The sequence below is a fragment of the Syngnathus leptorhynchus genome, chromosome 14, assembly GCF_054491065.1.
Source record: "Syngnathus leptorhynchus isolate UIUO chromosome 14, UIUO_Slep, whole genome shotgun sequence".
In the NCBI taxonomy this organism is placed as follows: domain Eukaryota; kingdom Metazoa; phylum Chordata; class Actinopteri; order Syngnathiformes; family Syngnathidae; genus Syngnathus; species Syngnathus leptorhynchus.
In genome coordinates, this window is record NC_141208.1 from 3,219,314 (window position 1) to 3,243,441 (window position 24,128).

The 24,128-nt window shown below is 43.2% G+C and overlaps 4 protein-coding genes across 6 annotated transcripts in view; all 4 read right to left on the minus strand.

Moving 5' to 3' along the window:
- The window catches only part of LOC147046014 (guanine nucleotide-binding protein G(olf) subunit alpha), a 28,563-nt gene extending 19,201 nt beyond the window's left edge, over positions 1-9,362 (minus strand). Inside the window, exons 1-4 of one of the 2 annotated variants that reach the window (XM_085929668.1) lie at positions 8,570-9,362; positions 3,042-3,114; positions 1,485-1,539; positions 322-441 (exon numbers count right to left, since the gene is read on the minus strand). In XM_085929668.1, the coding sequence (XP_085785794.1) occupies positions 322-441; positions 1,485-1,539; positions 3,042-3,114; positions 8,570-9,062 (741 nt within the window). In that variant the 5' untranslated portion in view covers positions 9,063-9,362. Of the gene's footprint in view, positions 1-321; positions 442-1,484; positions 1,540-3,041; positions 3,115-3,329; positions 4,332-8,569 lie in introns of those variants that run through there. The other variant, XM_085929669.1, reaches the window with a different exon arrangement.
- A 287-nt stretch (positions 9,363-9,649) lies between these two features.
- pak1ip1 (PAK1 interacting protein 1) lies at positions 9,650-12,575 on the minus strand. Its single transcript, XM_085930157.1, has 10 exons — positions 12,276-12,575; positions 12,018-12,180; positions 11,830-11,950; positions 11,609-11,683; positions 11,479-11,531; positions 11,236-11,381; positions 11,045-11,142; positions 10,795-10,894; positions 10,594-10,729; positions 9,650-10,356 (listed from the first exon to the last, which is right to left on the minus strand). Exons 1-10 carry the CDS (start codon positions 12,351-12,353, stop codon positions 10,223-10,225), a joined length of 1,104 nt encoding a protein of 367 aa, XP_085786283.1. The 5' UTR covers positions 12,354-12,575; the 3' UTR covers positions 9,650-10,222.
- A 562-nt stretch (positions 12,576-13,137) lies between these two features.
- Positions 13,138-20,504, minus strand: cc2d1b (coiled-coil and C2 domain containing 1B). 2 transcript variants are annotated; one of them, XM_085930156.1, is made up of 25 exons: positions 20,343-20,504; positions 19,970-20,075; positions 19,736-19,889; positions 19,515-19,618; positions 19,330-19,422; positions 18,935-19,081; positions 18,435-18,867; positions 18,227-18,345; positions 17,798-17,870; positions 17,486-17,554; positions 17,294-17,421; positions 17,134-17,206; positions 16,919-17,052; positions 16,619-16,721; positions 16,338-16,510; positions 16,135-16,260; positions 16,010-16,068; positions 15,824-15,940; positions 15,673-15,746; positions 15,554-15,612; positions 15,439-15,490; positions 15,254-15,353; positions 14,940-15,030; positions 14,711-14,833; positions 13,138-14,639 (listed from the first exon to the last, which is right to left on the minus strand). In XM_085930156.1, the coding sequence occupies exons 2-25, from the start codon at positions 20,030-20,032 to the stop codon at positions 14,628-14,630; spliced, it is 2,679 nt and encodes an 892-aa protein (XP_085786282.1). In that variant the 5' UTR covers positions 20,033-20,075; positions 20,343-20,504; the 3' UTR covers positions 13,138-14,627. The 2 variants fall into 2 exon arrangements, with proteins under 2 accessions (XP_085786282.1, XP_085786281.1); XM_085930155.1 differs by having other exon boundaries at positions 16,338-16,534.
- A 183-nt stretch (positions 20,505-20,687) lies between these two features.
- Positions 20,688-24,051, minus strand: alg3 (ALG3 alpha-1,3- mannosyltransferase). The gene is made up of 9 exons (XM_085930076.1): positions 23,865-24,051; positions 23,064-23,163; positions 22,837-22,984; positions 22,578-22,738; positions 22,367-22,487; positions 22,090-22,295; positions 21,849-21,926; positions 21,579-21,722; positions 20,688-21,516 (listed from the first exon to the last, which is right to left on the minus strand). Exons 1-9 carry the CDS (start codon positions 24,046-24,048, stop codon positions 21,333-21,335), a joined length of 1,326 nt encoding a protein of 441 aa, XP_085786202.1. The 5' UTR covers positions 24,049-24,051; the 3' UTR covers positions 20,688-21,332.
- Between the last annotated feature and the right edge of the window lie 77 nt (positions 24,052-24,128).

Consider the following 24,128-nt stretch of genomic DNA (forward strand, 5'->3'; position numbering starts at 1 on the left):
ATCTGTTAAGCAAAATGTGGGTAAAACTAAAAGTGAATGAGAGCAGTGGACAGCAGTCAAAGTGTTGCGACTCAAGAATTCCATCAAATACAACAAGTGTGAGTTTCTTTAGCCCACCATTCTGCAACGACGACAACAAGAGGGGGAAACATTCGAACCCCCAGCGGTCTTTTTCTCAAGCTCAGTGCATCTCCGGCATCAAAAGGAGGGGCTGGGTTAGGGGGGGTCAGGGGCTTTCACATAAGTGACCTTGCTCACACAACGATGAACGTAAAACTTCAACCTGTGTGAGCGAGCGAGGAAGAACGAGGAGCATCCTACCTGTGAGTAGTCAAAGTCAGAGAGAGGTGCTATGCTCTTGATGTATTCGATCCTGAATTGGTCCTCTGGGTTGGCTAGCGGGACAGGGGGTATTAAAGTGCTCATCGCCGACACTATCGTCTGTACAGAGATTGGGAGAGAAGGGAAAAAAATAAAAAATTAGCATAGAAAGAGGAATTAGCTGGTGTGATACACGATTGTTCAAAATTGTAGCGACAAAGAAAGCCATTGGCGCTGTTGCGATTATATCTATCTGATGTACCTAACCTATGACAATATGTTTCATCCCATATTAATTGTCATTTTGAACGTTTAATGTACGAAATGTGTCGTGGAGCGACCGTTGTTTGAGTTGTGTTTTGATGCGTTGAATTGTTCATGACAGTTTTTTTCTATTTGCAGTGGTACTGTTATGTAAACATGTTTTAGTACGTCGATTAGTACCGGTCAAAAAGTTTGGAAACACCTTCCAATTCTTCTGGTCTTAAACACATTAAAGAGGTCAAGAAATTCAAGCCATTAAATTTTGATAATGCCCGGCTGTGAATTGAAAGTCATTCAGCATCATGCACATCATTAAAATGGACAGAAGGGGATACCAAGATGTGCAAAGCTGCTATCTGAAGAATGTAAACTACAGTTATAAAACATTTTGTTTTGATCACAGTTTGGTTTCCTAAATAATTCCATCAAGACCTCTTCATAATGTCGATTACTCAACTATTCATCTCCAATTGATGACATTTTTAAATGAAAAAAAAAACCCCAACAACACTGATTCAGAAAGTGTTTCTAAACTTTTGCATGTATACTAATTTAGATTTTGAAATCACAGAGTCAATCAGTTTATATACTGATTAATAAATCCGCTGACATATGACAAAAACATTTAGCGTTTGTAATAACTCGCAGTTGGCAGCTTTTAGAACTTAGTTTTACCAACTGGTTCAAGCAACTTTACTGATACGACTTTGCAGTACAATCGAAAGACGTTTGTTGCCCAGTCCAAAATTCTTACTCCACATTGACAGTTGCACACTTGGGTAAGAAATAGCTGCAAGCAAGCACATGGCTGCAATTTTGAAGAATTGCTTAGAATCTGCCAACGGGGAACAGAAATTTTGCTCGAGCTCAAGACAAAAAAATACTGCGGGCCAACTCACCACTATGGCATCCTTGACGTTTTTCCGGATGTCCTGGATTTTCTGTTTCTTTTCCCTACATGGAAAGAGAAGGAGAGTGAACTGGTTAAGGGAGCCAGATGAACCAGGTGCGTTGTCAAGGTGGAGGACAAATGATGGCAACTGGAGGAGCCTTTGCCTCCGTTATAATTTGCCTCTGTTTTTGTTGATACCTGGCATCCGTCCCATGACGGGTTTGACACTGAGGTTCGCTCAGAACTCTGCGGACATCTGCCTGTGTGAGTTAGCAGGCTACTTCCTGGTTCCTAGAAGCCACCCTCAAATGCCAGGAGAGGACCAGTTTGGATGCAAAGGCCGGTCGGCAGCTCCACTCAGTGAAAAACCAAGCGGACACTCAACTCATCTACCAGGCAGACTATTAAAAACCAAATTTAAGTATCTTTGAACAGAACGTATCCTTATCTTGAAAGTATCTATCTATCTCTAACGAATCCAATTTAAGTAGCTTTAAAAATAACCACCTTAAATCTGCTCCTATAAACGTCAGATTGCTATTTTTTAAGTTATCTGCATATTACATCTTTCTTAGATGACAAAACAATGGAACGAGAAAAAAAAACCAGCTTATTGTGGAAATATGACTAAAGAATGTGACATGTAGACTTGTTTATGACAAAAGCACGTGGGAAGCCATCAAGTGATGTCTCTTGCACATTATTTTCAGGTTGGCGGTAGGAGTAAAATTATATCAGATACCAACTACTAAAAAAAAAAAGCTACATTGCATAAATATGATTTTAAATCATTATTTATGATGCCATTAAACGTCTGGGACAAATAGCAATTGCACAGTTTTAAGGTTAGCGGTATCAGTAAAATGATATATTAAAAAAAAAACAACTAGCAAAAAATGACCTTAAGTATTCATGTCCTCCATCTACAAAAACTAATTAGACAATAAATTGAACAGAAATAGCTTACTGTAGAAATATGGAATACAATGTGACCTGTACTATATTTAAAATTGTTTATGACATCAATTGTGTCTGTTTCAATTGCCCGGGACAAACAAACTGGGATTGTTTCGAGATACGATTGCTGTTTTGCAATTGCAAACCGAGTGCTGGCCTGATCGATGATGGCGCGCGTTGGGCCCTCGCAGCAAAAACAAATCATCAATAGGTACCCCCCCCCACACCAGCATCGATAGCAACTCGTCACCCCCCCCTAACCCGTGGAATAGGAAGCAGTGAATTTGACATGTGCGTGACATGGTCGTGCCAATCCTCGCATATGCATGGCGCCATGCGTGGTGCGAGAGGCAAGAGAAATGCACAGAGAGCGAGAGAGAGCAAGAGAGAGAGAGAGAGAGAACAGAGGATAGATGGGATGTAACTGCCCAACAGGCGCTGCAGTGCCTGGGGAAGGAAGAACCGCTGGGTTGGCGCTTCGCATGGTGTGGCCTCCTCGGGCTGGTGGGTGATGATGGGTCATGAAAATGAGCCACATCCATCCGTCCATTCATCCATCCATCTATCAATCCATCCATACATCCATGTTTAGCTATTGAACACTTACTCTGCATTGAAGCCGTTGACGTGGAGAATCTTCATCTGTTTCACGATGGTGCTCTTTCCGGACTCCCCAGCACCTTTAAACGAACACATAAATACACATTAAGGGTGAGGGGGGATAGACATTTTAGGACGTAGCCTTGCGTCAATTCACCCCCCCACCCCCCCACACCCTCCCATGACATGCTAGCAAGGCGCTGCTGTCATAGACGTGTTGGCTAATAAACGAGGAGCAAAATGGGGGTAGCGGTGGTTTACTAGCTCACATTTCATCATCCCAGACGAGTCTTACCGAGTAATAAGAGCCTGTGTGTGGCTTTGTACGCTTGTCGCTCCTTCTGCAACTGTTTCTCGATCTTTTTATTCGCCTCTCGCTGAGCCTTCTCGTCGATGCGTTGGTCTTCAGTCTTGCTGTTGCCCAAACAACCCATCTTCCGTCGCCCCCGAAAAAAAGCCCTTCCTTCGCCGACAAAAACAAAAAATACAACGCCCGGGATGTTCTTTTGAAATGGTGACGGAATGATCGAATGGGTTTCTTAATAATAATAAATTATTTAAAAAAAAAAAAAAAAAGGAGGAAAAAAAAAAAAGAAAAGAAACCAATCTCTCGAGAGGCTTCTCGGGAAGGGAGGAATCCGTCCCCCGTTATGATTCCGCTATTAGCCGCAGCCGAGCGTCATCCAATCCGCCTGGTAGTTGACTGAGCAGCGGAGAAACCGGGGGAAAGATGTGGCTGAAAAAAAAAACTAAAAATAAATAAAAGAGAGAGGGAGGCCTTTGTAATGTCCGTGAATGTAGCCAAACGTTGCTATCTCCGGCCCCTCTCTCTTTTCTCTCTCTCTCTCTCTCGCTCTCTCTCTCTCTCACCCCCTCCTCTATCTCTCAAGATTTGTGTCTCCTCAACTCAGCACTGCCTCTCGCTGTGGCACCAGGAAGTAGCCGTGGCCCGTGGTGGAAAACGAACGCGCGCGCTAAAGCATTACATGAACTAGCCCGCAGCGGCACGGCACTTCCAAAACCTGTGTGTCCGAAGCGACAGAAGCCATTCCCCGATTTAGTCCCTCGCTGTGCTTGCTGTCTGTCACACCAGTCAGCGGAGGGGTGGAAACCTGGACGCCTAGAACTGCTGACTGACAAGAGGGGATGGGTCTACAGCACAGCGGCTGTGACCTGCTAGCAGCGAGCTCTCGCGCCGGGATTTACCATCTTCCGCTGCCCTCAAAAAGTACCGTCGTGGTGATTCATTAACGCCTCCCAGTGAAACGAAATATACACGGACTAAAGTAAAAAAAAAAAAAAAAACGACAATCGGAGCCGTTCATGAACGCCTCTGTCATTTTCTCCAGAACGCAACGCCCTCCCTCTGCTGCGATTAAAAACTACAAACATGGCGGCCCTGAGTGTCTACTGTAAGAAATTGTTGTAGTACCTAATAATAGACCATAAATCAAAAAATAACAATAGATAATAATAATAATAATATTTCTTTGAATATTGTCGTTGTGATTGTAATGTTTTCATCAAAAATAATAAAAATGTGAAAGGGTATATTTTGAGTGTCATATGCATACAATTTTATAATATATTTATCTACATTTTACGTCTCTTGAGCTTTTGACAAAAAGCTTATGCCTAGATCGATGAGCCATTTTTCCCAGCTGATACAAAATATTCACGCCTCGTAAAATTGAGGTAGAATCAGAACTTTATCAATCATTGTCATTTTGACGGTGTCTTACACTTATATTTATTTGTTACGCGTTTTTTTTTCTTTTGAGTGGTCTGTTTGAGTGATTTTGTTTACAATGAGAGAATTTTATTTTTTTGTTCCTCTCCTGCACAACTTTTTGCGTTGTATAACCCAAAAATATTCTTATTTATCATTGTGCATATTAGCTATTAGGTGTGATGCAGTGCAGTCACAATGTTAACATTTAATTTAATATGGGTAATAAAGTTCAAATGGATAAACACGCACGCGCACACACGCTACCAAGCGAAGCTGTCCCACAGTACCCTCTAGTGGTAAGATCTGATAGTGCACCCATTTTAGAGTTGCAACCATCATCACGTGTGATTTTCACGACTCTCGCGAGACTATAACTCAGCATTGCGCAAAATGATTATTTAAAGGGTGACAAATAGTCGCTGAACTGTTTACTGAAATCGTGTAGATAAATGTTATATTTATACGTTTTTAGGAGGGGTGTTTGAATAGTATCACTTGATCAAGTCTCTTCTAGCCTTTCATAGCAAAAAATAAATAAAAGCATTTATCATTCATGCTGATACATCGGATCAATATTAATATCGGACAGCATATGAATCGACATATCGACTTATGGGAAACAAAAAAGTTGTAGCAGTACACTTTTCATTTTTGTCTAAGTAAAAAAGCTTTATCAAGACATTCCTAATTTTTGTCAAATAAAATCTTATATTTCTTTCTAGTATTTGTGTATTAGATCTAATAATTGTGTATGTGCTTTTAATACTTTTTGTATTTGTGTTTTTGATATTTGGTGAATTTTGCACATTCTAAAAAAATATTGCTCATGTGCATCAAGATATTTTTCTTGGTATTGTAGTTTATTATTTTGTACCCCTTTCCAATACTTCTGCGTGTTTTTAAATAATTTGTGAAATCTCAAAGTGTATATTTTTTTTAATCAATTATTTATGATAGATTGATTTAGCAGAACAATCCATCCAATTTCAGGAGGAGGCTGACATTTTACACAGCACCGCCCCCTGCTGTCAACTGAAATTGACGTCAGTGCCCTCGGGCTTGCATTGTGAGTGTTACGTGAGCAAACCTAGAATACAGGTGAGCCGTGACGTTTACACAGCGAGCCTGTAAACACTTGCACATCAAATTCAGTCAATGGCAGGAGGCGAGGCTACAAAAAATGTCTGCTCAATTCTCATTCTAAAAACACAATTTTCATCAGACTGCTTTTTCATTTGCCACATTTTTCATTTGACAAGAACGTCTTGTCGATGACATCATGTGAAGTTATGCAATCTTTCAAATATTGCTCGGTGAGAGAGCCGCTTCTTGTGTCTACGACTGCTGTCGTTGTAAAAAAAAGAACGAGGTTGATTAGTCTCATGAGTTTACAGCACACGCTCCAGTGCAAATACACAATAAAGCCATAAAGATAAAGACAGTAGTCACACAGTCCAGTGTCCTTCTGGGATTGTTCACTTTAACCTTCATATGGTCGAGCTCATTTTGGTTGGGGTGATTGCCAGTAAAGACAATTATTCACAGCGGTTGAGAAAATAAATAAAGAAATGACTATTAACACGTACGTAAGGGCAATTTCGTCTTCAGTGATTCAAACATGCATGTTTTTAGGAACGTTAGAGAAGGCCGGAGTGAGTGAGAGTTCAAATGGCAATCAACCTGAGGACATCACACCATAAAGTTTGAAAATTGCCTGATAAGTTTTGCACTGTATGTTTCTGCATGCTTAAAGTGAATTTAAAAAAACTCGAAAATGGCACAAGTCGAGTTAAGATGTCTTGTGTCCGTTTATCAACATATGTGAATCAAAAGGTTTGGATACAGAATGGATGGATCATTAAACAGTCTTGGGTCAAAATGACCCTTCGACATTAGTAGTGCTATTCCTAATAAACCAAAGTAATAGAAGAGTTTACAATTGCTGTGTACATCGCTCCAATAAAAGACGATTCAAGACATCTCGATCTATTTTAAAGTGAAACGATTTGATTCGATGTGATGCCTTGGGATCTTTTAAATCCAAATCAATTTTCCCATTCACACGGGTTTTTCTGACAGTGCACGTAGTTCCATTCACGTCAACGATGGTAACGCTAAACGCTAACAGCGAGAAAAAAACCTTCATGATCAAAGGCGCCGTAGCAGCCCAACCTACAATAAATTAGCTTCCTGTCTGAGATATAAAAGCCACTTCCTGTTCCCATCATCTCTGCATTGGTTAACACAAAAGAACACAACCACTAAAGGAATAATGCAATTACACAAACGTGTCATTGCTATCATGATATTGGGCAGAAGAAAAGTTTCAAGACAATCAACACAATTAGATGGTAACATTTTGAAAGTCATGATTTTGCTATTGACATTTTTTCATGGATGAGTCAGGCCGCCTTCTGAGGTGAATTAGGATGCTTAACTCAAATTCCACATCTACAATATTAATCAGAATTTTTTGTTCTTAGAAAATCATGACCTGGGAAAGACTATGATTTTTATTCTCCCAACATTAGATTTGTTTTATATTCCTATAGTATTTAGGTAATTGTTTTTTTAGGGGGGGGGCACACATTTACAACAATTAAAATTCCTTTTCACAAAAAAAGCAATGTAAATAGAAGTTTAGATGTGAAACCAATGCGACACATACTCGTGATACCCTTGTATGTGGAGATGACGCATATAGTCAGTCAAGGGTGTGAGTGTGACTAATAACAATCATCAGTAGCAAATTCTAATCAGAGATAGATTTTTATGTTCGTAAATGTATTTTGGGTGCTGATTTCAAGTATGTCTTAACTTTTTTTATTCTAGCACATGAAGTTATGGAGATATTTAGATTTTGGTTTTTAGGTTTGACCTAAAAGCTTGCACAACATGGATTACTTTGAATTATAATTTAACTACAACAATTCCGAATAAAACCACTTGTTGCTGAACCTAAACCTTAATTCATAAATATTACAATATAAAATAGAGACCGGAATCAGATCATAAATCTAAATATCTAAAAAAGTTTACTTGCATCTACATTAGTAACTACAAAAGCAGAATAATATGTATAAACAATCTGTTGGAATATTTATGACAAAGTAATAACATTTTATGGAAAAACTTGTAATGGGACAATAATAAAGTGAGAACATTGTGAGATAAAAAAGTAACATAAAATTGTTGTAATTTTATAAGACTAAGAATATTTGTGGACTCTTATAACAATAAATACTGTATTTTAAACGAGTTGTAGTGGAATAAAGTGTAATTTCACATCCACTCCAGTAGGGGGCAGAGGAACCGAGATTTCTTTTTTCAGGTAAATAGACACTTGTGCATGACTAATTTTCACGACTACAAAACCAATTAAAATAGTGTGATGTGCTTGCTGAAAATGACATTTTACCTTCTCCTTTGTTTTCTGAAAATTGAAAACTGTTTCATAAGGATCCAAGTTTTGGAATGATATCGTCACTTTGCACGACTAATGTCAGACTACACTGGCTCGTTAACACAATACTGCTGTTTATAGTTGAAATGTCAGAGTGGCTTATTGTAAAATAGATAGCGAGTGGACCCCACGACTTTATACTCCAGATTTATGAAGTCATTTGTTAATACAGTAAATTGGAGGCCAAGCGTCTCTATGCCGATATGTGGCAGAAGGCCTCCCTTCCCTCCCTCCCTCCAACATGATGGCATCACCCGGCTACAGGCCACGTTGCCTGCCCGCTGTCACAAAATAGAAAGAAGCGGAGGTGTAGGTGCAAGGGGGGCCGGTGGGGTCTTACCGAGAAGCAGTAGCCGGTGCGTCTGCTTGTATTCCCTCTTGAGCTCTTTGAGGGCCCGGTCGATGCTCTTGCTGACTTTCCTCGCCTCCTTTTCGGCCTCCTTCTCCTCCATGAGGAGCTTGTCCCAGTTTTTCTGCTTATTGCCGCTACTGTTGCTTTTGTGCGGCAGCTGCAGGCGACGTCCTCCCCGCTCCTTGGCCGCGGCCGCCGGCGGCGTGGTCGACGACGTCCCTTTGCCGCCGCCTCCTCCGTTCTGGATAAGCACTCCGTCCCCGGCCGAGCCGTGCCCCCGGCCGGGCTCGCATCTACCTCCGCCGCTGTCCTCCGCTGGGCGAGCACCCTGGGCGCGGGTCGGCGCGGAAACGGCAGCGGCGGAGGAGGCGGCCGCCACCGCCGCCGCGTCCGGATGCGGCTCCGAGTCCGAGGCGGCGTTGGAGATGGAGCCGCTCAGGTCGCCGAAGAGCCGCGGCCGCAGACTGTAGCACAGTCCCATGCTGAACGAACTATGTGCCAAAGGCGATCGCTCATAAAGGAAGAATCTGCGCCAGCGGCCCTAGCGAGCCATCGTCACACACACGCGCGCGCGCACGCACACACGGCCGTTAAGTCCGTCCGTCCGTCGGTCCGTCCGTCCGTCGCTAAGCTGTCGCTCCGGAATCGAGACGGAAATGAGGAGCACCGGGTGGGCGCCGACATTCGCTACATGACATTGTGCCTTCCAGGCCCCCTTGTCAATAAGTGTGCGTCTCCTTTCCTCCGGTGGGTTCGCTAGTAGCTCGATCAAGGATCACCTGATCGTGTCCGTGGACACTGCGGGTCCACAATAGCGTTTACCGTAGAGTGAAAGAGAAGGACGCAAAACACGATAGGATTTGCGGTGCGAGTTTGTGGTCAGCATTACGGTATTGGAACCCGTGATGGCAGAATTACGGACACAAAAAAATTGATCTAAATTGCCATATTTATCCCCAGAAATATTGTCATAATTTATCTAGATTTATAATGTTTCCCCGTGTAAAATTATTACTACTTTTTGCACATTCTTCCATATTTATTTTGTTATTTTTATTTTAAAAAAGTCTCATATTGCTTTTTCTAGAATGTGTTGCATTCATTAAAAAAAAGGTTTTTAATTTCACAATATTCTTCCGGGACTACACATTTTTTCACAATGTTAACGACATTGACAGGTTTACAAATCCATCTTCAGAAAATTACATCAGTGCTATTGCCACAATATTCTTATTATTCTACGATTTATCATGAAATTGTTTTTAATTTGAACATTTTTAATCGAAGAATACTGCATTCTTGGAAAATTACTCCCAACTTTGCCATATTACACCTTAATTTTCAATTAGCATTGTATTTTTCTGTATTTGATTCTCAACATTTTGTAGTTCATCGCGCGAGCAGTTGCTCTAATATTGTGCAACTCATCAAAGCTTTATCAAAAGTACAAAATAAAAAATAAACATTAAAGTAAAAGAATAAAGTCATACAATTCCAACAATAGCAATGACATAATTATACACGTTCAAAAGTATTTTAAGTGATTGTGTGTATTATGTGTTTTAAATGACCATTTGTGGAGTGTTTCCATTCTAAAGAGTGACACAAGGAAGGATATTTTTTTTGTATGTAATTAGTTATTTATTTAGCTTCTTCCTGTTGTCCACCGACCTTTCTCTTCTTCTTTTTCTTCGGCCTGCTTTCATCTTCCAAAATGACTTCTTCATGTGTGAAGATGCGTACTCGCTTTCTTTTCGAAAGTGCCTCGGCCACCTCTGCAGGTACACGGGTAAAGAAAAAAATATGTACAATCAGTATTAATGGAAAACAGAAGACTAGGTAATAGGTTACATTATGAGTAAAAGTAACTTTAAAAGAAAGGGAATTGTGCAAGAATTTGAAAGCTGCGCCATGACTCCTGCAGTCAAAGAATTTTTCCTCTTCAGATTAGCCCTCACAAAATAAAAATGACTCGCACTTGACTCAAGTGAACGCGCATTTACTGGTTCCACCTTGTGATATTGCGGCCTTGGCTGCTTTTACATCTTCTTCGGAGGTTTGCTGTTGTGCGGAAGGTTTGCGCACAGCAAGACATGTCAGCCTGGCCATGGTGTTGACTTCCCCCAGGAGGATGGGACACTCCAGCTCCTGTCAAGTGACACCTTTGGTTAACGTACAGTGTGCGTCATATCAGCAGCCGCTTGGAGACTAACATCGTTAAGATGGAGCTTCCACATTTTGATGAAGCCGTCGTTGGAAGCCGTGACCAACACGCAGTGATCGTCCAGCTTGAAGCTCTCCACTGCTTTTACCCTGCCAAAAGACGTTTAGGGACGGAACTATCAAATCTAACAAAGTTTTTTCCTGGAAAAAAAAAAAAAAGTACCTCATAGTTTCAATGCCTAGTTTTTTTTTTTTAAATAAAGACAAGAGCATGTTACAGAGATGTTTTTGAGAATGTACCTGGTTTCATGAGCCTTGAATTCGCACACCCATTTCGCTTTGGCAACATCACACAGCCTCACTGTTTCGTCATCACCTGCAATAGCCAGGATGGAGTCCTGGAACAAAATAATAAAAAAAAAAAAAAAGAATAAAGGGGAAAAACAAGAAGTGCTGTGATGCAAGCATCAGAAGGAAAAACAACAACAGACGTTTAAGAAGTTGATGGCAGAGATCCTGTGGGGGTTCTTAAGAGTGCTGCTCAATGTGGCTGTTTCCAGGTCGTACAGGTCGAGCTTATCCTGGATGACCACCACATATTTATTGCCGTCCGGAGACCACCGCACAATGTGTGCATCTGCATGCACGAGCAAAGACACACACACACATACAGTTTCACCTCAAATGTGTGTCGGGAAAAAAAAAGAGAGTCATATTTTAGGCAAAAAACTAACTTTGTTTGATGTTTTTGATGAAGGCCGATCTGCCATTGATGAGATTCCATGTACTAGAAAGACAAAAATCAAACAATACATCAGTGACTGTGGCATTTATTCCATGTGTGTATTTGTGTCTCTCTCTCACCGCAGAGTTTTATCAGTGCCCACCGTCAATGCAAGTTTACCAGATGGATGTACAGACAGAGACGTCACATGACCTCTGAAGAAAAAGTCAAAATTAATGAGATCAAATCAAATTAACTCGGCACATCTTCGGATACGTTTGACATTATTTGCATGATCGTTTCTTTCCTTAAAAGTCTATTTTTCCGCCTCCCCCCCCCCGTTTCATGACTGAAGACTGACTTGTGCGCTTTTATGGACTTGAGACACTCCCACTTCTTGGTGCTCCACACACACAAGAGTCCATCTTCTCCTCCACTCAGCAGATGCGTCGCACCGTAAAACTCCAGGCAGCTGATGGTGCCTGAGGAGTATGCATGGTCAGGAGGGAGATTGTCAAGGAAGCCTGTGACACCATAAGCTTCACTCACCATCATGGTGCAGCAGAGCACCATGTTCCACCTTCTTCTTCATGTCGTACAGTTGCATGGTCTCGTCTTTGCTGCCCGTCACCACATATCTGTTGCTGGCTGCCACTGCCGACACGGACGCCGTATGGGCGTGATGTGTAAAGTATGGCTTGGCAATCCACTCCTAAAAGACAAAAAAAAACTTACATTTTACTTTTTTTTCCACGAATAGTACTCACAATTAACGATCGTAACGATATAACGTGAACATCTACTCACGTTCTGGTCAGTTTGAACACGGTAACCAAACACAATTTGTTCGTAGCAACCAGCAACCAGCTCCACGAAGGCGGCCATGACAAATTCAATGGTGTCTTGTCTTTGGCTTAAGCTCTGCCACTTTGTCACACTCGCAGTAAATGTATTTCAAATAGTTAAAAACAAAATACACAAAATAAGCACAGTAGAGCAACTAAGAGACCGACGACAAACACATTTTTCAATGTGTGCGCGTTCACACACGTGAAGAACCAAAACAAGATGACGAACGTCTACTGCGCTTGCGCGGTTGTCTTCTTCGCCGTTGAACATCTTAACTATTACAATGGCGCCACCCAGAGGTAAGGAAACCTCAGAGTTAACACCATCCCGCGTGGTATTTGAAATTAATGAAATTGTACCAAATACCCAGTGTTATAAAATAACAATAACAAAATACAGCATTAAAACAATAAAAGTTTTTGTATGAACGCAATTTAATTCCTGAGGTGATCACGTGGCTGCAAGCAGGAAGAAAAGGGACGGGAAAAGAAGGAAAAACATATCCTCATAAGAATATCTTGTTATCTACTGAATGTTTTGTATCAATGTGTCATGACGTTAATGAGATCTGCCTTATGTGTAATGGAAAAGTTATCAAGCTGTGTGCGCTGTCAGTGTTCTGATTGAATACATCAATTAATAAGAGTATTTAGACATTGCTGTTGCTCCCTCTTCAGTATTCTTGTATGGTGTCAACCACAACAAACAATAAAGCCAAAGTTAAACAAAAATAAATAAAAGATTGTTTCTGTTTTCTTAGCCAGCGTCAAGTCAAACAGGTCCAATTACATACAGGCACAATACAAGAACAGACAAGAGGAACAGTAAAATCGATTTATTTCGATTTTTCAAGATGGTCCATCATTAAATAAACTGAAATTGACATGCATTTATTTTTCTATACAGTGAGAAGAGTGTTGCAATGTTCGTGCGTACTTTTTTTGATGTTCGCAGCAGACACCTGACAGGCTTCATTTGCCAATATGGCTTTTTTCTTGCATTGTCCACAAAGGTTAATGGCGCATGTTGGTTAGCGGCAACTTTGACACCGCTTTGGGGTGTATAGTGTGGCTAGCCTAACTTCTACAGGAGCAGTTGTTAGATGCTTAACTGGCACATGAGCTTGAAAAGAAGTTGACCAACCTAAAGTCAAAGTAAACCCAGTTGATGACGCCTGGCCTGACAGATAATGTAACGGAGTAATTAGTCACATGCTATTTTCATTGGTGAAATTGTATGAAATAATGTCAATTACTGTATTGCTCATATTGTGTCATCGAAATTAGTGCCGTATTGTTTGCCTAATCCCACAACTGCCCGAGTCACTTTTTAAACTTACTGTCACAATATCAATAAACTGATATCATTCAACTGTTTGCAATTGGACTCTCGTTGAATTTGTAGTCATCGATAGAATGCATTTTCGGCGAACGATATTCCAACATAGATTGAATTCCTTCTCCGACAGAAAACAATTGTAGTACCTAAAGCAGCATAAAGTCAAATGGAAAACATATTTTTTGAGAAATTTAGTCACAGACTATTTTTGCTGCGACAGTTCAAGGAAGTTCACTCGTGTCTCGTGTTCATCGAACAACTGCCCTTTCACCACGCTCAGCTACATGCTAATCATGTTCATTGATAGCATTTTAAATTTGACCTCTTTTGGGCCTTCCTCTAGAACGCAATTAGGGGTTTTTGCAGGACCATTTTCATAGTTTAAACATGAACAAATATAAACAGGTTTATTTCCTGTGTTGTTTTTTTTTGACAGATTTTTGCTGGTCCGCTCACCAAAACAGACAAAAACCCAGAGGAAAAGCAAAACACCCTTCAACCCTGCCACATTTTTTTTCGCAGCATCTTCAAGTTTCTTGTCAAATGGAGTTGTTGTTTTCAATAGGTCATAGGTTTCCTACTTATTATTGTTTGTATGTTAACAAATGCTGCGTGCTCATCATCTATTACGCAGAGCCCTGGCTAATAGCTTCAGATTTCGTGTACAGCAACATGGATTACTTTGGTATATTAGTGCATAGACGCCACTTGATCTTTTTAGTCTTTACTGTGAGATGAATTCACACGCACAGCCAGCAGATGTCGCTAAACGCCTTGTGACTGACCTTGTCAAGCAGCTGGGTGGCCTTGCTATTGTGCAAATATTTTCAAAGAGGTCTGAAGGGCAGAGGGGGGGGGGGGAGTAAACGCCTCCTGAGGACCACTGGTCGCCTTCCACCGTGAAGCGTGGTCTAGCCAAGTCGCGTAGCATCACGATAGACGTGGTGGAGTACTTACTCCGGTCTGGAATGTCTACACGAGAACCTTTGAGAGACAGATGGAGACGCTGAGAAGAGGTGAAGATGCAAACGTGCGGCGGTACGATGAGTGCGTACCAGCGACTGCTCCACCACCAGCCAGCGCACAGTGCTCGCCTGCACTTCCTGCCCGTTCAGAGGCTCCCGGAGGCGGACGCGGACTTCTACGCGACCGCCAGTAGGCTTGCGGCCATCCATCACCTACCCGGGAAAGAGGCCATTAAAAGAATTAACAATTAAAAACAATTGCCACCTATTTTAGCAAGTCGGGTGCAGCAACAAACATGTCAACTTGTTGGCGCTTTACCTCGACAATTTCCCTGATTTCACTCTGGGACTCGAGCTGTTCCAGCTTCACGTGTGCCGTCCCGATGGGCTTGTCGCTCCGCAGGAAGCCACTTTGCATGACACGCACAGGAAATGTTAGCGGGACCAGTGTCGCGTCACAAGACTGTCACATCTGCTGGTGATACTTTTATTTTGGATTGTTTTTCTGTTACAAAATTGTTGCTCTGAGGAATCTGTGTGGAGAAATTGCTGTCTATTTGGAAAGTCTATATTTGTGTGTGAAAACAATCAGGTTAGATACATTTAAATTGGGGATCTCCGCACAAGACTCACCCTTTGTGCAGCAGCTCCAGTTTGAGTCCTTTGGATGTCACTACCCTCCTGAAGCCGCGGTGGTTGCGATTGATTGACAGGCTGAAGCTCTGGTTGTACTCTGGTCCAAGACAATGATGTTACGGGTGTGAGTAATGTGGGTGGGGGGGAAGGGGGGGGGGGTCATCACTTGTGAGGTGTCTAACCTGGACAGTTAGTGTTCTTTATGACGTTGGTTTTGTGTCTCTGCGGTTGCTCCTGGAAGCACAAATAATGAACAAATGTGAGGAGTGAGAAGAAAGAGGAGATAATGAAGCTCACCGTGCTAGGGTAGGGGAAGTCGAACTTGATGTAAGCGTCAAGGTCGTTTGTTTGGATGCCTGCGGAGAGAAGTGTCATGCGCTTTCATCAAGAGCCTCGATGTGTGTGAGCGTGTATACCACTGGGAGCAGGAAGATTCAGCCCTTTCACAATGACCACCACCATCTCAGTGCTGCTGAGATCTGGGAACATCCTGAGAGAAATGCAACCACAAATGTAATGCGCCATCAATATGTTGCGGCTGTTATTAGCGGTGTGATGTTTGCTCACCTAACTGTGTGGAAGGTTCTGTCCTCAAAATGATGTTTAGGGAGAGGCAGCCCCTTGGCTTGTGACATCTTGAGGAACTCAAGACTCTTTTTACACGACTCCGCCATCTTCTCGAATCTGACATAGATGCAGACGCGTTTATCCGGTGGATGCGCCACGCGTGTTTGGATTATTATTATTCCTTACTTGGTGGTCTCCGTAATGTTCCCCATGTGGGTGAATTGTTTGGAGTGAGTCAAACATTTCTAAGAGGAGACAAAAGAGACATACAGAAGAATGGCAAAAAGAAGGGGTCGGTCATCTGTAGATACCTCGCGTTGCTCTTTTAGGATCTGGGCCAACTGGGCGTAGAGCTGCTCCGCCTTCTCCGAAAGCCCCACGTCGCTGTGGTGCACCAGGACAAAGTCCTCGTCCTCATCACCGGGGGGCGACGGAACCTGGAAGCCACCATCTCCGTTCAGACTTTTATATCACCGGTCCATCCATACTGGCGTTATTATTAGTGGCTTCTTACCGCACTGATGTCCACAGCTTTTCCGCTGCGTGCCGCCTCCACCATGACCTCGAGACCCTTGGCGGTGCGCAGGAAGTTCTTGGCCTGCTCCATATCGTTCTTCTGCTTGGCGTGAAGCGCTGCCTTCATGTACTGCTTGCGGCGGCCCTCTAGGAATGCTAGCTGCTGTGCCGCTGCAGAATCAATGAGAGGTAGTCCTAGAAGTAGAAGTAGTTGACGTGGTCGTAGACGTATCTCGCCAAGCAGAAAAGGGCGCTGTGAAGCCACGTGGCAGGACTGACCTGCAGCTGCGAGATCTCTGGCGGATGTTCTCTCGGGCGAAGCAGACGGAGATCTTCTGCGAGCTCGTGACGCAGCCGGGACATTTAGTGTGCTCTTTATTGGCTGCAAAGGAAACTTCACACAGTGATGCTGCAAAATGGTGGTGTTCAAACTGAGCTAGAAATGAGAATACTCAAACAGAAAGAGCTCATTTCTTTCAAAAGAAGAAACCAGACACAAGTGTTGTTAGTGTTAGTGGGCACAGTTGCGTCAATATCTTTCTGTGTCTTAAAAAAAGAAAAAAAAAAACAACACCCCACCTCCGCCTCCTTCTCCTCTTCTGCCTCATCTGGACTTGCATCATCGGTAGTTGAGAGCTTTGAGGCAGCCTCCAGCGCGGCGACCAAGCCTTGCTCGGTCGTCGTGGCCTTCTGGCCCGGAATGGGAGGAAAGCCTGTTGAAAAACCGACAAAATAAACCCTCCCTTCATTATTTCCCGAATGTTGCAAAACGACAAATCACTCGAGAACGTCACCTGGGGGAACGGGGAGCTCGTCAAAGTTGACCGCTTTTCCCGCTTTGTGAGATCGGATGGCGCTCTGGTATTGCTGGCGATCGGTCGAGTAAGCTTACGGTTAGCGTATGTAAATTGATGTTAACAGACAGACAGAGAAGCACACTTTTGTCATTTGTACCTTAGCGATACGGTCGTGCATGCGGGCCTTGCGCTCGTCTCCGGCGGTTTTGGCTTGAGCAGACGCCTCGATGTACTTGGCTCGCCTCTGCTCCAGTGCCTCCAGTACATTCCCGGGAGCCGACGGGGCTAATGAGCGGGACGACCACAATCAGTTCGGACGTGTTGTATTAATAAAATGTTACCGAGGCACCTGGAGCTTCTGCAGCCGGTCCGGGTACTTGAATGTTTTGCTTGACTGGGGTTGCGCTGCCACTTGTGCCTTGTGAATACAAGAAAGCGGGAAAACAAATGTTTCTTCAACTGAAGTCACTGTTGTGTATAAAATATACATTTGTAGGTTTTCTGCATATATGTTTTTTCCCATCCAAAATAGGTGATCTGGGTGGAATCAACCTAGATTGGTAGTCTCTGTGTTTCCATAGTCATAACACATAGTTCTCTTTTTTGGAAATGGCCAGCATTAAAAGAGGTAAATAAGCACAATAACAATGCGAAAACCAACCTGGAGGAGGAGGCAGGCCGCTCAGGTCGACAGCTTGTCCTTGTTTCAAGGCCTCGATCACAGAATCGAATTTCTGCATGAAAATGGACAAAAAGGATGTTTGTTTCGGCACCTATATGATTCGATTTAGTAAGCCCTCATCAGGCCCTTTGATTTGAGGTAAGCCAATGTTTATCACAACGATATTTTTTAACTTGGAAATGGTAAAAATAATATATCTGCTGCGGTGAGAGAGAAGTGGCGCCACCACAAGTAATTCCATACTAATTTGTGGGTTCATTTGAAAATTGCATTATGCCCTTACCAATGATGTTTAAACTCTTGTGTTTTTTAACGATTAAAACATCTTGCCGTAGTGGAGGTAACAACAACAACAATGTGCAGCATGCTCATTGGATTCATTCAACTGCCCATGTTCTTCGTATGTACCTTGCTGGTCCTGAAGTAGACCATGGCTTGCTCCGCCTCTCCTGCCTTCTTGGCTGCCAGGGCAGCCATTTTGTACTCTCGCTGCCTTTGCACCAACAGCGTCGCCACACGCTCGTTTGCTGCAACAGCAATGGAAAAGCTGGTTTTACTTCATGTGTGCTCATTTTGATGCTAGTTGCGACTGCTTTGTTGACTTGAATTGACTGACCATTTCTATTAGCGGTTGGCGAGATGTCTGCCTGCGCCTGTGAAAGATGAGCCTGTTCCTGTGAAGGATGAACCTGGTCCAGTGAGGGATGGCCGTGCTCCTGTGAAGGATCCGCCTGCTCCCGTAAAGTATGAGCTTGCTCCTGTGACGGATGGGCCTGCTCCTGTGACGGATGGGCCTGGGCCTGCGCCTGGGACGAATCCGCCTGCTCCTCTGATGGCTCATCAGCGGGTTTTAGCATAGAGGCAGATGACTGCTGTTCCTCCTGTTCGCCATCAGGTGCGATGATCTCAGGAGGCGATGGCAGATTTGGGCTTACACTAGGGGCGGCACTTGGCGTGGCGCTCTTAGTTCCCGTGGAGACCGGTGGAGGAATCTCCGCCTCGCTCACTTGGCGGCCTTTCTTGACAGCAGTCAGCATGGACTCAATCGTCTGTAAATATGAGACATTACTGTCACGATATACGAAAACAGAATATATGATGCAAGATGAGTCACACCTTTAGCCCACGCTCGATCCGGCGGGCTTTGGCGCCCTCGCCCGCCGTCTTGGAATTGTCCAGAGCCGTCTTGTACATGGCGAGCCTCTCTTCTAATGTGTGCTGCACACTGCCAGGCACAGCTGCCACAACAGGCAGGCTCTTTTCCTGTCAACATAAGCAGAGCAAAGTCAGTTCTGGGGGGGAAAAAAGGTTGGCCAATAGTAATTTGTCATAGGTGCTTAATTTTGATGTTAATATCTTTCGTGACGTTTTTACGTAACCGTATTTTAGCGTTCGAAACTCATAGAAAAAAGGTATTTATCAAGTAATCACTCATAAGTCTAAGAGGACTGTACCGAAAATGGCTGAATGGTTAAACTAAATCTTTTCAAAGTCACGTCAACAGTGTGTACCTGTGAGGAAGGTTCAAGGATAGCGACCGCAGATGAAGAAGAAACATCACCGGGCTTCTTGCCTTCATCGCCCACCACTTCCTCTAGCTCAGCCTGGCAGGAAAAAGAAAAGAAAAAAACAGACAAAGCAGCCAATGAGAACAAAACACAACAACCTAAGCCACATCAAAAGAAAAAGAACAAACCAGGAGGTCTTCATCATCCTCTAGATTATCGTCATCGTCATCCTCGTCAACATCTCGCATACACTCATCTGCCATTTTGGCGATGTCCTCCATGGGAAGCGGGCCTGTTACCCAAACCATGTGAAGAATTATTCAGAGTGCAAATCACACAATAGTCCCCATTGAAGACCCAGGTTCAAAACTCCCTCACATAGAGGAGATGTTTTGTTATTGTAACTCACTTCTTCCCTTGTGCTTGGCTTTTCCCCCGGTACCCGAGGGCGCTTTGCCTCCAGTGATGGCAGCCAGCTCAGCCTCCAAGTCCGGGTCGTCTAAACCCTCATCGGCCCCCATCGTCATCATGTCCTCGGGGTCCATATCTACAAACAGGCCCATCTAAGCAGCAGAGGAAAAGTCGGACTTGAGAGGTGTTTTTTTTTGTAACAGGGTCTTTGCGTCACTCTTGTTGTTGTTACCTGCTTGGCAGCGGCGGCGCCTCTGCCTTTGGGGAGGGGCTCTCTCCTCTTCTTGCCGAACATGTTCGTTGAAAGTTGCTCGTCAACGATATACCGCGGAAACAAACTAAAAGACACAACGAGTAAACGTGTGAGTGAAGTAGTCTTCCTTCAACCCAGCTTCGCTCTTTTACAATTAAAATCATGTGAGCGGCTGTCAGGTGCCTCTCCTCGAACACGAAAACACATACTGACTGGTGACGTTAGCCCTGTGGCAAGCCGTTAGCTTACGTACTAACTTCCACTTGGACAAGTGCATTCATGAATTGACTAAAGAGAACATCGATTTAGCAAGAATAACCAACACCAAAAATGCTCAAATTGTGTGCTTTACCTGCTCGCCCACCATATTTTTAGTAACTGTACTTTTCTTCCTAGAAGAACTTGTTCTTCTTCGTTGTTTCGAGTGTGACAAGCTAGGTGGGACGGTGGCTCACTGCTGCCCCCATTAGTTGGTTACCCTTATTGCATCTTTAGCTCTCTACAGGTCAGAGGTGCAGATGGGGACCCCTTGGACCTTCTGATTTGAGGAAACTCATCGAGACGAAATAAAATAATATGACCGAGTGCCATCTTCGTTTGTCTAATTGCGATAGTCAATAGGCATTTTTACACACACAAGAATGTGGCCTTTTAACATTTATGCAACTCCACCACAAAAGAAATGTACCAACCCCGGTGTAAGTATTATTTATTATAAAATGTCACATTTAAAGTGAAAGCTTCTTGGGTCCTGTTGAGTATTGATACTCATTATTACATCATCAGATCACAAGATAGCTATGATTGTCTCCAGCCTCATCTACTGAAACATCATGTGTAGAGAAAATACAAAACCACAAATTTAGATATCAGACTAGGAAGCATGATGCAATGTTATCAAATAAGAGCCAAACACAGAATCTGACACATTTATGATAATGCCATGGAAGTATTTTAGTTTAGCTTCTTTGTAATTGCATGATTAATTGCAACATTCGCTGAATCGGGCCACAACAATATAATAATACGATGTTTTCTTAATATTTCACGTGATGTATTCTCCCAATCTTTTTTTTAATCATAAACGTTTGTGACAAATTGTTTCAAACCACAACACTCCCTCTCTGTGGTAAATTCCAATTAAAACCTGAGAATCTGTATTTTCCTCTCTTCATACCTGCAAACAACTACATGATGTGGGTACTTGTCCAAAAGTACCACATTAGCCACAGTCATGTTTAGCACAAGAGGTAAAAACAATGGCTCCTTCTCTCTGCGAGGGAGTCATGAGGCTCAGAGAGAGGATGCAATGACACACACACACCTCCACTTGTACTTTTCCTCATTGGCATTTGTCTTTCGTGGGTCCTTTTGCGTGCGTTCGAGTTGGAGCTGAGGGAAGGGCCGGCGGGGCCAGCCATAGACAAAGGAGAATGATGACGTGGCACACGTGGAGGGCTATGGAGCTGCTGCAAGTGGAAGGGTAGGTGTTCCACGAAAGCTCAACCAGACCCAAGATGAGGACCCTAAAGGTAGTGTTACATCTTATCATTTGAATTCTACCATCTTTAATGATTTGTAATCTTACCTGAACAGATGAGCCATCTTTTTTACTCCTCCACTCCACAGCAGGAAGGGCAGCGTGTGGAAGTACCAAACGTAGAATTGATAATGCAATGACCGACTGAAGCACATGCCTATGAAGTTGGAGGTAAACAGGATGAGCACGATTTGTGATTGGCAGTTAAGGTCAGACAGAACATTTAGGAAACCACTTGGAACAGATTGAGAAAAGGCCTGGAGTGCGGAGTAGAGCTGAGCAGTTGTAAACTACTCAGACTCCTGCACATGAAGGATATGGTTGACGGTGTTCTTCTGAGCTGGGACTTTCCTTTTGCTAGGCGTCTTTAAGAGTTCCAGAGGGCTTTCTCCAGATCTTAGAAAAAATACAGCACGACAACACTTGATAAGTAAAGACCAGAGGAACTTATTTTACAAAGTACCCTGAATTTGAGTCCAAACATGTCACTGGCCGTCTCTAACCTACGCGAGAACCTCACCACCACACACATTTTATTTGAACGATAAACTTGGCTCACCTCTTCCAACGGCGGAGGGCAAAGAGCAGCAGGCTCAGCAGGTGAGCTGCCAGTAGGAGGAAGTGGAAGGAACGGTTCAAAAAGAGCCATTCTGGCAGGAAGCGCCAGTTGACAGTCCACTTGAACATAAACTGACGCCCCAGGTCGAAAGCTCGAGTCAAGTAACCGACGGGATTCTCCAGGAGGAAAGGTAGACCCAACAAAAGCTGTAAAAATGGCACTAGTTAGAAATCCCCTTGAGAAAATACAATTACGAGCAGCAATGTACATTATTTACCTGTATGGCTGCACATAGACCAAGTTTTGGGATTGTCCCGATTAAACCAAACTCAGACACCAGGAGGAAAAGTAGTCCCGGGGCAAACAGGAGCACGTTCATTTTCACAGACACTGCTAAACTGTCAGAAAGAGAGGAAGACTGGCCTGTAAATTTATTTCACAGGTTGGCACCATACAAGGAAATGCGAATCGAATTAGCTTTGACTTGCCTGTAAATGGCACAGCCCAGAGACCAGCGTCCATCGATGAAAAGGTTCACAGCCGCAAACAGCAGCATCATGGCCACCGGATCGTTGAACAAACGCAGCACGAAGATGGAGTGGATCCGATAGGAGGCACAGCACATGAAGAAGAACACATAAGGAGGAACCTGGGACATGATGAGAATTGAAATTAAAAAAACATTTTGGCCAATAATGAAATTCTTGGTCTCCAAAGACACCGGAGCAGGTCCAAAATACTTAGTACCTTTTTGGTACGGCAGTATATTCTGAAAACCAGAAGCAGCGTGATGAGGTAGAACACAGCAAAAACATATTGGCCCAGGCGGATGTTCGCCCCGGAGCCGGTGATGTAGTAAAGAACTGTGAAGATGTACACAAAGCCAGCAGGGTACCTGCAACAACAATAAAGTACAACTTTAATTCTGCCTTGTTTTGTACATGGATCGCTCGCAGCAGCCCGGTAGGACTTACACTAAGGGGCCGGTGTCTCCTTTAAGCTCGGTGTAGTCATAGGTGCCATTGATGACTCCCTCCACTTCATCCATGTAAGCCTTCCAGTCTATTTCAGTGTCTGCAAGATAGCGGTTTGACTTTTTAGGCAAAATACTGTCCTTGTCGTGTCCATAAAAGCATTCTGTATGCATTACATTTCACAACCATTACTGTCCAAAATGTATCTGCACAAAGAACGTGTCTTTTTTTTTTCCATCTATCTGATGTGCTTGCATCCTATGTGTCCGTATTTCTTGAGAGAGTTTTGTCTGGTAGTGTGCTTGGAAACCTAACATTACAGTAGTTTATTGATTCTCAAAGTGCTTCCTCTAGTGTTACATAAAACCACTTCATAAAATTTTCAAACTGTGCATTAGTATTTTTTGTTGTGTGTATGTGCGCCTGCTGCTGAACCTAGAAAACTCAGATGAAAAAATGTGAAAATGTGTTTTTGTGTAATTATTTAAGCAGGTTTTTCGTGCAGTGTTCATGTTGAAATATTTTTTTTTTGGAAGGGGGGGTACTTGGTGTAAAAAGTTTGAAAAGTAAATAAATACGACACTTTCTAAACAGAGATACTTGAGGCATTTTTGGCCGTTAAAAAAAGTTTATCCAAGTTTTACGTTGACAAGCTAGTATTAGTATGCCATGCGTCGGCTGTAAATTCCATTTGACAGGTGGTTATCTACGCGTTTGTGCTAAGGCTAGCCTTGTAGCATTCAGGTACGTCCGTTAAGAGGGTACTGTGCCAGAGCATGCTACCTAGCCCGAGCTACTTACATGCCACTTTCTGAATGACCCACACATTGATCCCGATTTCTAAGAGCCACAAAACGGATACCACTAAGAAGGTATATTCGGTCTTGAAAAGGACTAAATGTTTTTCCTGCCAAAGCGTTTGAAGCGTCCTCCACACATGAGACGCGGAGCCGGGGGGCTTTTTCCTCCCTGCTCCACCAGCCATTGCTAAGCTAGCAGCAGCGTTGACACGAAAATGCGCATGTGCAGACTTGTTTCAACAGTGACGTCATGGTTCCATCTGTT

Coding starts and splice junctions, on each gene's coding strand:
- pak1ip1 (XM_085930157.1), bottom strand. CDS start 12,353: ATGGCCGCCTTCGTGGAGCTGGTTGCTGGTTGCTACGAACAAATTGTG. Junction 12,181..12,275: donor GTGTTCAAACTGACCAGAAC/GTGAGTAGATGT, acceptor TTTGTCTTTTAG/GAGTGGATTGCCAAGCCATA. Junction 11,951..12,017: donor TGCTCTGCTGCACCATGATG/GTGAGTGAAGCT, acceptor CATACTCCTCAG/GCACCATCAGCTGCCTGGAG.
- alg3 (XM_085930076.1), bottom strand. CDS start 24,048: ATGGCTGGTGGAGCAGGGAGGAAAAAGCCCCCCGGCTCCGCGTCTCAT. Junction 21,927..22,089: donor GCCCTCCGCCGTTGGAAGAG/GTGAGCCAAGTT, acceptor ATTTTTTCTAAG/ATCTGGAGAAAGCCCTCTGG. Junction 21,517..21,578: donor AAGATGGCTCATCTGTTCAG/GTAAGATTACAA, acceptor CACTACCTTTAG/GGTCCTCATCTTGGGTCTGG.
- cc2d1b (XM_085930155.1), bottom strand. CDS start 20,032: ATGTTCGGCAAGAAGAGGAGAGAGCCCCTCCCCAAAGGCAGAGGCGCC. Junction 18,868..18,934: donor GGATCGAGCGTGGGCTAAAG/GTGTGACTCATC, acceptor TCATATTTACAG/ACGATTGAGTCCATGCTGAC. Junction 16,722..16,918: donor AAGAGGAGAAGGAGGCGGAG/GTGGGGTGTTGT, acceptor TTTCCTTTGCAG/CCAATAAAGAGCACACTAAA.